Source organism: Bombyx mori, chromosome 6 (assembly GCF_030269925.1).
Source record: "Bombyx mori chromosome 6, ASM3026992v2".
Classification (NCBI taxonomy): domain Eukaryota; kingdom Metazoa; phylum Arthropoda; class Insecta; order Lepidoptera; family Bombycidae; genus Bombyx; species Bombyx mori.
The window spans coordinates 3878139-3891110 of NC_085112.1; the positions used below are offsets into that span (position 1 = coordinate 3878139).

At 33.6% G+C, this 12972-nt stretch overlaps 1 protein-coding gene and 1 long non-coding RNA gene across 2 annotated transcripts in view; one reads left to right on the forward strand and one right to left on the reverse strand.

Moving 5' to 3' along the window:
* Positions 1–658: 658 nt before the first annotated feature.
* On the forward strand, positions 659–7329 carry LOC110385946 (uncharacterized). Its single transcript, XR_005244818.2, has 2 exons — positions 659–814; positions 7192–7329. It is a non-coding gene; the product is annotated as an uncharacterized LOC110385946 (long non-coding RNA).
* LOC101738719 (progestin and adipoQ receptor family member 4) overlaps positions 1164–12972 on the reverse strand; it is a 56691-nt gene continuing 44882 nt past the window's right edge. Inside the window, exons 4-6 of the mRNA XM_021350855.3 lie at positions 12240–12377; positions 8886–9026; positions 1164–7282 (exon numbers count right to left, since the gene is read on the reverse strand). Coding sequence (XP_021206530.1) covers positions 7217–7282; positions 8886–9026; positions 12240–12377 — 345 coding nt within the window. The 3' untranslated portion in view covers positions 1164–7216. The remainder of the gene's footprint in view (positions 7283–8885; positions 9027–12239; positions 12378–12972) is intronic.

Here is a 12972-nt window from a genome sequence, read left to right on the forward strand (position 1 = left end):
AATACTGCTTCAGGTATACTAGTATAATATTCAAATGTTGTCTTATAAGTCGTCCGTGACCACTAAATCTGTAAAATAAAAAATTCAAACGTCGGAAATATAATAGTATATAAAGACCATAAGAAAGATTAAGCCGCAAAAGTTTTAATCGGTTACGTTTATTCATCTGCGAATCTTTTCATTCCTGATTGGATCGCGCAGGTAAACTCCGAGTATAGGTTGCGTTTCTGAGTGACTGGGTATATTGATCAGGCCCATTGTGAGTAACTACATTTCAGACCCTCCCGGCTGAGTCCTCAAGTTCGCCCACTCAATTTTATTCCTACGTCGTGGAAATCATTCGTGAAGTGTCTTAAGTTCGTATTTCATTAGAAAAATTGGTATCTGGTACGGGATATGAACACCGTTACAGTCCCAACGCTCGATACGAATGCACCCGGCGTCTTAACCTTTAGGTCACGTTAACTTCATATTTTATTAAAATTGTGTTGTGGGCTCATGCTCCGGTAATTCCTTATCACAAACGCACAAAAATATTGTTCTTAAAATATCTCACCTTCATGTTCGATTACTCGCGTATATAACAGCCAGGCCAGGAGACTTGACCCCGCCGCTGCATAATAAACTCGTACAAAATAAAATATAGATAACAAAATGCGGGCTCTGTCTTGCGTCAATTGTCTCCGTGGTGTTTCCCTCAAAAATATCCAATGCCATTATATGTGTAATACGTGACATTTAACGTATTCGACAAGATTTATTTGCAGCATTGCAAGATGGTTACGCTGTGGCGCGTTCGAGCCAATGTATGTAGGTACGTACTAATGCAAATAAGTAAATTAACGCTCCACAAACAACGGGTCTAAATTAGGCTTTTTTCTTGGGTAATGAACTCAGAACACATTTAAGTATGTTTAAGGTTTCGTTAATACCTGAAGCCTGTGCTACCTACCGCTAGCGGTGGGCAGCGGCTTGGCTTTGCCTCTCTCCCTGCCTACGTTTATCAATAGCTTAAATAAAGTCTTTTGGATCCTCTGCTTTAAATAGTCATAAAAATAACGAGTTTTCAGTGCTTAAATAATGTTTTAAAATATTTCAACACTTCGATAAGACACTTCGGAAGACACTTCGAGATATTTCAAGCTTCAGCTGTAGTAAAACTATTTTGCGAATTTAAATAAACTTTAATCTCTCTTTAACATCCTACACTTTGACAATTTTCATTAGGTTATAATTTATGGCGAGTTTTGTTCACACGTAAATTATATTTCTAATAGCTTTATTGATGCGTTATTAACTACTGTGGCGTGAAATACTATACAAATATAAATTTTAGGTTGATTGTATTTCGAAAAATATACCATTATGCACAGTAAGTAGTAAGAGTTGAAAACATTTAATTATAATGAATGACTTTAATGACGATCAAGGGTATTCGAGTTTCAAATAATACTAATAGTTTTTTAATGATAATTACAAATGTATACTTACAAATATACATGAATGCAGCGACTGTTTATAATAAATAATGTATTTATTTTACTTAGAAATTAAGTTTTTTTACTAAGTACTTATTTGTGAAGGGTCTTGTAACACAAATGAAGGATTTAGATGAGCATGGCGTGTATCCACTAGATGATACTACGTGGAATGAAATGAGTTAGTCCTTGAACCCCAAGACTTTTATGCTTTAGACTTTAGATAGTGAGTTGACAAAGTGTAAAAATTACTGAAACTTTTAACAAATGTATGTTTTTATTAGGTCTGTATCAGAGTTCAGAGTTATCACGATTATTAAAATATTTGTATGATAAAAATGTCAATCTTATCAATAATTACTATAGAAGTTAGGGTTTGTAATAATTAAACGTAATAACAAAAATAATTTGGTTACAGATTTCTTGATTGAAAATGTATAAAACCTTGCAAAGCGGTGGAGGTTAGCCCATTATCCACTGCAGCTGCTGGCTAGTTAACTGATTTAACGGATGGAAAATTACCCTCAATAGACCTAAATGAGTAGGGACGTCACAATTCTAAGAGTGGTTCAGTACCATTTGCGTACGTTTCTAGTGGTAGGGCGTCTTGTGAGCCCACACTGGTAGGTGCCACCACCCTGCCTATTTCTGCCATGAAGGGTGAGGTAGCCATTGTACTAAAAAACAGAGACTTAGAACTCATATCTGAAAGTGGATAGCGACATTGACATTGGGGCTCCGGTAACTATTTAACACCAGGTCGGCTATGAGCTGGTCTAACCATCTTAGTAATAAAAATCTGGTTCAGTCATCTTGAAAATATTTATAAATTATCTAATTTTATTTTTGGATTGCTATTAGAATTGAGTTAATTATTTTGTGACGAAAAAGTCCCCACTCCCGTTGAATAGAAAAATGTATAATATAAATAGTTTAATGCAAGCATTAAAGGTGGTTTTATTTTTAATCGATCTGATTATGGAATACCTACAAAATGGAACGTTTGATTCTCACAACGAAATAACAAAGTTCTTAATTAGTGAATGAACAGATTGAAACTGTATTGTATCGGATGTTTTATTATTAGTAATTGAAAGTTGGACATTTAGTTTAGTACAATATTTAGTATATATATTATTTTGTTTGCGTTGGTAATTTTAATGAAATGTGGATTTACATTATGCGTAATTTATTGCATTTGTAAATGTCCTAAATGCGTGCCATAGCTATAACTAGTTAGCTATAGCTAGCGTATAACTATAGTATAGTATCTAAAATTGTAATTTTACCCTTAATTGTATTAAGTGCATAAAGTTATAAAAATGAAAATGTCAACTCATCGTTTATATGTTTATAATTAAATTTTAACTTGTGATCGTGAGATTGTGACTATACAAAATTTTTGCTCGATCCATTGATACATACATACATACATACATATTAGATATAATTACTGCATTTAGCTATTGTTTTCTTTTACTCATCGTAGTAATGAACTTTAAATGTTAATAAGTGAAGACATGTATAGCTGAACAAATTGAAATTGTGACTTAATAGTCATAAATACATTTATTTTATTTATTCAATAGTTGAATAATATGACAGAAAGTACTGCATACACAACCTCTCATCTAAATAAATAAACATTCAGGTGTGCATAGACAAAAATAAAAAGTTAAAAAAATAGTACCATCGGAATATTTGCTTCGAAAAATATAAATAAAATTAGTAAATGTCTGCGAAAACGTTTGACACTGAACGTTATTTAAGAAGATAATTCAAAGATGATGTTCACTCTCACCGTGCTACTCGCACGAGCATGGTCAGGGTGAATGATGAAATATTCTTTCTTTGGTTGTTGAGTTGTCACGAGAATTGTTAAAGAAGCATTTGATTCAAAAGAAAAGCCGACGATATTTCATTCATTTTCTTTTAGAATTTTATCATTCAAAACATTTTTTTTTTCATTGATTTTCTTTTTTCTCCTTTCAACATTTAAAAAATTCCGCACCGAGTGCCTGCTTAAGCACATTTTAAAACTATAGCATTTGATTATCGAACACTTTATTTTTATATACTTTTTCTGTTACAATAACAATGTGCATTGTTTTTGACAAAACAATTTTATTAGATTTTACCAAAGTTGTAGGTTATTTATTCAATACTGAAGGATATTTCAAACACCATCGCTCCGCTTAAACAATATCGTGCGAATTCTTAACTAGTATTAAACTTCAAGTACACTTGGTATTATCTAATTCTACTTTATAAATAACAGTAGAACTTTGACAAAAGTAGATTTAATTTAAAGCCATCGAAAAGACGTGATATAAAATTTTAACAATTGAGGGTTCAAAATACTTTGTTTTAAATATTTCATAATGTGAGCCCTACTTTTGTCAAATTTCTTCATGATTTTTCATTGTCATCTATTATTGCTTTGAATGTTTCTAACTAGTGACTCTACGATTATATCTAAGGATTAAATTTAACAAGACTTTCTTAAAGGAGCCCTTTAGGAATGCTATTTGTCACTTTACATAAAAGCATATTCTTATTTTTATGTATAAATTTCACGGGTTGTGTAGTGTGTATGCCTGATTTGGTTTATGAAAGAAAATTTTGTGAAAGCTTTTCTATATACTGCCAGTGTACCAGTTTTCTATACAGGTCCAGAAAAAACTTTAACTGGCTCGGATTACGAAATTTAAATCCAATTACATTTACTACGCTCGACAAATACTTCAAAATCAATGTAGGTATCAAAATCGTTGAAGGAATTAAATAAATGGTAAGAAAAATATTTTCTCTGTATTTTCCGTAACAATCTTCGTCTGTATCTATGGAAAAATCATGTACATGACAAAATACTACTTCGTTTTAATTACTTTTGAACATTCTTATGGACTATAAGTACATTTTTATTTAAATTTATTCCTTCGCCTTTGATGCCTACGACGAATAACGCTTACTCGGTGTACCGACGAAGAAATAGTCAAAGCCAACATCAAGTATTACACCGATTTGTAAGTCATCATCAAAAGTGTCGATTGAATTTTAAAGCTGATTAAAATCAAGTAAGTTAAGCTTAAACGCTTTTGTAACATACTTTCTATTCTTAAGTTTTGTACGCTGATCTTACTTACACGAGATCAAAGTTTCATTAAAAATTACAAGAAATGTGATTATTATCTTAAAATAAGTAATATGTACAAAATGAAACATACCTAATAATTACTTGTTGCATTATAATTGTAATAATTATTAATAAAACAAAAAGGAAAATAATTTGTACTATGAACTTGGAAGTGACTGATTTCACTTAAACTTTCAGTCCTAAATAATAAACACAAAATGAATGTCAAGTTAATTAATTCACTTTTATAATCACTCGTTACCGTAAGTGAATGGGTTAAAATCACTATATAGGAACAATTTATCAAGTATGTGTATAGAAAGTCGCCAAAGGTAGTTGGTATAGGACAAATGGCGTAAACTATGCAATTGTTATAAAGTAATTGCATTGTTTTTTAATTGTTATTTTACAGTGTGTTGAGATTCTATCATACGTAGCGCCGTTTGGATATTTCAACATCTTTGATAAAGTGATCTTAACAATTATCGATCATATAACCCACGTGGTTTGTTTATAGATTGCTCTTGGTACATGGTTTGGAGGCTATCCCTAGTTTAGGATAGTCTAGGATAGATATAGGACAGTCTGAAGACCTAGTCGTAGACCTATAGTCTAGAGACCCTGTCCAGCTGGTGATGAGGAATACCATACCATAGAAATAATAAAAGAAATGCCGCCGCCAATATTTTGAGGTGAACCTCAATTGGTAATATAATAATACAGTTATGCTACTCTTCGAAACGCATGAATGTTTCATGTCCGAAGCAGTTGCAGTGGTAGTGGCCACTTTATGGGCGTACAGTGCCAACTAGATTATTACAAAAACGAGGGGCAGAAAGTCTGAGAGTAGTATTCAGAAAGTAATTAAGAGGACGATGCGGTTGAGTTACCCGTGTACCGGTACTGCATGATGAACAACCGGATTAATATCATAGTACGAAATTTTAGTTTCGCTCTTGAGTTATTCCCTTCGGCGGTTTTCTATAGACGACCTATAATATGCTAATAACATTTCAACTTCATCCTGTTACATTGGTATTGACATAACAATTCATAATTATAATTATTAGGATAAAAGAATGAGCAAACATGTAACATGTAATATTAACCTTATTTTTTAGATTGCCCATGGAAACCACTGATCTATCATATCTATTAAAATCCTCCATGTTGCATTATTATGATGGAAGTAATGTCATACATAATATTCCGCATATTAATTACATCGCGATAAATCTTTTACCCGTCAAATTACAAGAATATTAGAAGTGAGTAAGTGAGTGCAAAAATGTTACAATTAATTCGTGCACTGTGTTTATTGAATCTTCATTTAACACGTGCTAAATCCCTAATCGTTGATTTTACTTCCGCCCGGAAGACAATTTGCTATAAGTAAATTTTAAGTAGCTAAGAAGAATCTACAACTTAACTTGTCGAACGTTACATACGATTCGAGACCTTATCTTACTAATTGTCGATACTATTATATGCAAGGAAACAATTCTATCTAATTTTAATGACTAATTATTGTAAGAATGGCGTCATTACCTGTCATTAAGCTAAACAATCAATTCGATTGGTGATGAAAAAACCTATTAAACTATTATATTTTTCTTTGTAGGCCGTGGTATTGTCAATTTGTGTTTATATTTAATTACAACTGCTGTGAGAGCTTGTGGATAATCTGGTATTTACGTCATGCATTAATTTTACTGTTAAATTAGTGGGCGCAATATTTCACAAACTTGAAAATGTCAATCAGTTAAATATTGTTAAATCGAAAAACTCAAATGGAAAACTAAGCAAGCATGTGCTATGTCCTAAAGTATGGCTTGTAGACACGGATAGATTGTACATTCATGAAAATTGACAACATTATAGAACTAAAAATTGGGGAGTCTTAGTTAAATTTAAACTATAATTGTTAATTAAAAAATAAAATAAATAAATTTTTGGAACCAAGTTCGAAAATACTGTTTTTTTTACTTCAGATATGTTTAATATACGTATATTGTTATTGCATCACCAGCGCATGTAAAATGGTTACTACTTACTCTCTAGTACAAAGTTTGAAATAGTTGAACTTTCGGAGCTTCTATCGTAATCGGTTTTGTCTTTTGGATTTTTGCCACACACTTCGATTATCGAAGGTCACATACGAAAGTTAGCTGAAGTAAGTTGCTTTGTTATTTTAGTTTTCCTTTAAAGAATATAAGTGTAAGGAAAAACGAAAACATCTAAGTTCATTCAGCCGTTTCCAAAATATACCGAACACGACACGTAGGGTAAGGTAGAGTAAGGTAGGGTAGGGTAGGGATTTGGGGCAATGTTAAATTAAATAAGGATCAGTGAACAGACTTCTAAGCCTAATCAAAATCAAATTAAAATATTTCAGTGGGTAGAAATTTCCACAAATAAACCTATCACGTGTCTTATCATGTGAATGAAAATGTATGTAATCGATTTAAAAATTCAAATTGATGCTATAGCTTATATCGTTGCTTTGATGTTAAACACTATATGTGATCCAATAGCGATTGATCATATGTAAAAATAATGTTGAAAGGTTTCTTTCAGGAAATGTTTGCCGGCAACACGTGCGTCAAAGATGGCGAACGGGGACGGCGCAATCCACGCGAGACATCCAGGCTAAGTCCAGTGTAGTTACCTGAAAGCAAGTTTGTAATTAAACTATATTGCTGTATACTTTTATAAGGTGTTTTTTTTTTCTTTTCTAACTAAGCTGGTAGCCTTGAGAGGCTATTCCAGCGTAACCTTAACTAGTAGGTGAGCTCACGGGACTCAAACCTGACGACGTTGCTAACAGGAACCCTACCAAGAGCCGTGCTTCGCAGAATCTACCACCGGATCGGAAACGCGACCCATTGAGAAGATCCGGCGAGAAACTCAGTGGGCTGTGTCTGAGGGTTAATTTACTCGTCGAGCCCTTCGTCGCAAGCGACGGGTTCGACGAGAACGGTGACCGGTGCTTGAAGTACCTAAAAGCACCGTTAGTGGATCGGGAGGATCCGAGATGACGTGTTTTGGGCGACGTCGACTGCTTTCCATTCTTTCCCCAGGATCGGGAATGGGTGTATAAGGTGTAAATAATGCCGAAGGGAATAAAGTTGAAATCCTGTCAGGGTAAATAGCCACTGTTTTTTATTTATAATTAGAGTGTCGATCTTTTTTTTTTTGGTCAGGAGGAAATCGCCGGACTTCCACCCTCCACTGGGGATGGAGGGCGGGGCATATTAGAGTCGAACTGACTAAAGCCTCTTGTCGCTCAACTTATTTTAGCACAAATTTGGTTAGCATAAAAAACGTTATAGTAAGCCAGCCTTAACATATGGACATATGCTGTCGCGGCTTTTTTCAGATCTTTTAAAGGGCAACAATTCTGTTTCTGCAGCGCACGCAGCGGAAGCTCTCAAAAGGGAAAAAAACCCAATTTTGAAACATTATTTATTGGTACTCCGCTTGTATTGGTTTTAGCGTGATGTTATAGCCTTCCTCGATAAATGGGTTACCTAACACTGAAAGAATTTTTCAAATCGGACCAGTAGTTCCTGAGATTAGCGTGTTCAAACAAACAAACTTTTCAGCTTTATAATATTAATATAGATATATAATACAAGCGGCCCACTCCGGCTCCGCTTGGGTCTTTAACAAAAATTTCAACGATATTTGATGTTGTTTTATTTTTTAAAATAAAAGAACACTTATTGCGGCATAACTATAATAGTTAGACATAATATGCTGTCGCGATACTTTTTGTAAATAATAATATGTTCTACAAAGTCGTAATACATTATTTTATTCTATCATCAATAGTTTTCGCAGGGCACGCGGTGTAAAGAATATTTTAGGTAATTTTTTACACCTTGGATTACATTATTGGAGTTTTAGTGAGGATCCCAAATTTTTTTCAAAAAAGATTATAGCCTATGTCACTCTGGAATAGTGTAGCTTCCAAACAGTGAATGAATTTTTCAAATCGGTTCAGTAGCTTTGGAGCCTATTCAATACAAACAAACAAACAAACAAATCTTTCCTCTTTATAATATTAGTATAGATTTGAGACTTCGACTTTAACTGTTTCATTGATGGCGGCTTTTATGTTGCGATATTCACAAGGATACACTAGGTGGACAGAGAGCTCGGTCACCCAAACGGTACAAAAAAATTCATACTCGGATTTATCTATGATACCTTCGAAAATCTTGATATCAGATTAAATTAAAATTAAATTTGTTGAAATTAGAACAGACCTGGTGCATGGAGTAGACCGCTAGCACTACGAGTACGTGCATGATGTTGTGCGAGTTGAGGCACCGGTCTACTGAGCCCGGGAACCACTTCTCCGGGATATGAAGCGCGCCGATTACCCCACCACCCAGAGACACCGCATCCTGAAACGTATCGTTATTCGTATATTACAGAATCTTCGAACTCAAATCCTGAAGTGACTTACGGTCATGTTTTATACCAAAATAGGTATTCTTGTATTCAGTCAATCAATAGGTGTCTAGGTGTATAAACTTAACTTAACATTCACGAATTATAAGGCTGAAAAAAATATTATTAGATTACTATTTATTTATTACTATTTATTAATGTTAATAATGAGAAAAACAAATTCATTTTATCCACGGAATATTTCCATTCTCTTATCTTTATGAAATATTATGGTAGTTATTTTTAAGGGCAACTAAAGCAATATCCTATGGAATGTCATGGTAGAAGATTCGTTAGGATAAAGTTTAAAACGCTCGAAAGGCAAAGCAGTGAAAAATTGATACATATAATGTATACATATTTGCTCAAATATATATATATATATATATATATATATATATGAGCTTTAGTGAGCTTTATATTTATATACAATTAAAAAATACCAACCTAATTATCGATCTCTTGAAAAACTTTGCACTGTACTATTTTTTGAGCTGTATATATATATTTTAATTGTTGAGAGGACGAGCTCTCGTCCATCTTCTGTTAAGTTGGTGTTAAGTTACCGGAGCCCATAGACATCAACAACGTAAATGCCGCCACTCACCTTGATTAGTGAGTACTAATGTCTCAGATTTTACAGTACAACGACTGCCTACCTTTCAAAACCAAATGCATTACTGTTTCACGACAGAAACAGACCTGGTTGTGGTAACTACCCGTGTGGGCTCACAAGACGTCCTACCACCAGTAAATAAATAATAGTTATTTAAATTGTAAGTTTAAGGGCTACAACACTGAAACCTTATAATTATAAACTCATTACTGCATTGCGACAGGATCTGGTCGTTGGTGCGTATTTCTAATCCAATTTTATGTACGCACTTCATTATTAACGTTAGCATTACATTAATATTCACACGTAGAAGATTTTTTAAGTTTCATAAAATAATACAAAATTAGAATTATAGTTATTTCCTGGGACTGGTCTATAAGATGTTTAGTTGATTCCGCAAGTGCGTTCGCCTCCTGTATTGTGTCCTCACAAATACTTTAAAATAAATAAGTATTATATATCTTAACAGCAAGTAGGAAAACGTCGCGGCGTTGCTGAGCTGATAGTACCGCGTAAATTAAATTTACTTAATTTTTCACTCAGACAAAAACACTGAATATTTTGTAAGGGTTTTTCAGATTTATATAGTATAGCCACTATCCATAAAGATGTAAAATGTATATTAGCTTCAATTCAAAACTTCATCAAAATACTTGCGTTATCTTTTGATTCTCTTAATATGTCTAAGATGAAAATTAATAAGATTATAATATAAATAATACGCTTGATTTATTTACCACGTGATAAAAATATTCTAAAATGACAAGACGAAACTTTAGATCAAATGCGACCCTACGTTGGGACCTCCGTCATTTGGCCTCGAGCCAACCTATCCATTGTGCTGCGATGAAAGGGATCTTGGATTAATTTAAGTATTCACTGTATTCAAAGTGTAGCACCATTTTAATTATTGTATTTTATAATATATTTACAATACATTATGGTTATATTAATAGTTAGTTGAAATTACTAGTTGACTTTGTGAAATGAACAACAACATTTAATTTCACAGTATTACTTCAATTAGATCAATCGTGTCGTACCTATTGTACGGCACAATAATATAATTATATATATCTATATATATATTATTGCTTAGATGGGTGTACGAGCTCACAGTCTACCTGGTTACTGGAGCCCATAGATATTTACAACGTAAATGCGCCATCCACCCTGAGATGTACGTTCTAAGGCCTCAGTATAGTTACAACGGCTGCCCCACCCTTCAAGCCGAAACGCTTTACTGTTTCAGGGTAGAAATAGGCGGGGTGGTGGTACCTACCCGCGCGGACTCACAAGAGTTCCTACCACCAGTAATTGCGCAAATTATAATTTTGCGGCTTTGATTTTTATTACCCGATGTTATTCCTTCAGAGTGGAAGTCGATCGTGAACATTTGTTGAGTACGTATTTCATTAGAAAAATTGGTACCCGCCTGCGCCTAGTCGTCGTGGCCTACAGGATAAGACGTCCGGTGCATTCGTATCTAGCGATGCAACGATATTCGAATCCCGCAGGCGGGTGCCACAACAGTATACAACAAAATAAATCTTACAAACCAGCTTCATCAAACAAAAAATATACTCCAAACTCGCTCTGAACCTATTTTTATTTCAGGGGCATTGCATTAAAAATTGAATCGGTTCAAAGAGATATTTGGTGTATATAGTTTTCAGATTTATATAGGTAAAAACGTATAGATTAAATAATAGTCGGAAACGGACTTGTTCGTTAGGAGGTTTTAGATGGAAACATCAACAATAGCGTTTATTATATCGCGTTCATTGGATCTGCACTCCATTACTGCAGCTAAGTGAATTTATTAACGGATTAAGGATATGAAATGAGGGTTGTTCCCCGAGGGGAATCGAGGCGAATGACACTGAACAGTCTTGGAAGGTAGACGTCGAGCAAAATAAAAATGGCCCTCGAAATTTTATTTAAACATTGACGTACATACATAATTATTTTTGTAATTTTTAGAAAGCAATTTATAATACTGTATTAATTACTTAAATCAATCCATTATTCTAGTAATGGTTTTCCTATAAACGAACCAATAAATACTATAATACTATTGAAAAAAACTATTTTGTATTGATTGAATTTTAGCTTTTATTGACTAAAGCTCGTCAACAACTACATACGCCGAAAAAATATGTGTATTCGTTGATAAATAAAGGAGTAAATGGTTTTTTAAAGATATTATTGCCTGTTAATGAGATCTTTAAAGAAATGCTAGTGAGCTATATTGTTTTTTCAAATCGATACTTTGCTATGCGGCTTCACTCACCTGAAGATAGAAAAAAGTCGATCCCTCTGAAATGGTATATTTATTTTTTACCCCTGACTGCATATATGCAAAATTGCATGATGATTGGATGAGTAATTTAGATGAGAGAGCGTAACAAGGAAATACAACTCACATTAACATTAATAATATCGTATCGATGTATGATAATTACGATGTGCGTTTCGAATTTACCTACTTTTAGAAGTGCAGAAATTCTAATAATGACGAATTAGAGGATGTAATTTTTACATCACATACTTGTAAAAATACATGCAGTATAGCATGAGGGTTCCCTCCTCCAAGTCTCGCAGCCCGGGCCCCCGCCAGTAGTAACCGCATGCAGAATGGCGCCGCGAAGCATAATCGCCGTTCCCACGGAGACCACGCTCTCATTGCCTGAAAACCATTAATAATTAGAATACATATTTATAATAACACAAACCCTCGAACACTTTTCGGAAACGATACTTGATGACAATACTGGTGATACCTAACACACAAAAAGTATATCAGATTTATTTTTAAAATAAAGTTTTTAAAGAGTTCATTTAGACAAGTGGAGTTCAGGAATAGCTCGGTGATATCTCGATTTCGTTGAAGCCAGGATCGTTTCGGGCTGTTGAGATACTTAACTTAGGACTCTGATGTAAATAGGGTACCTTTACACCCTGTGTAGCTAGAAAATACCAATTTATATAAGGAGTGAGAAGAACAAACATATTTTTTTATTGTTAAGCAAAAATTCATCCATTATTATTTACCTAATTCTCGTGCCATTTAAATAAATATCAATTCAAATAAATAAATATCAAGTCTTCAAAATAACTTGATAAACAGCTTCAAATAAATAATAGTATTCGGTACGGAAAAACCCAGCAATTTGTAAATCCTTGATCCTTTTCTATCGTAACATGCATCGATCAATAAATACATTAGCGTAACGTCATTCTATTCACACTCGCTTACTAAATTAGGTGTATGTAAAGTATTA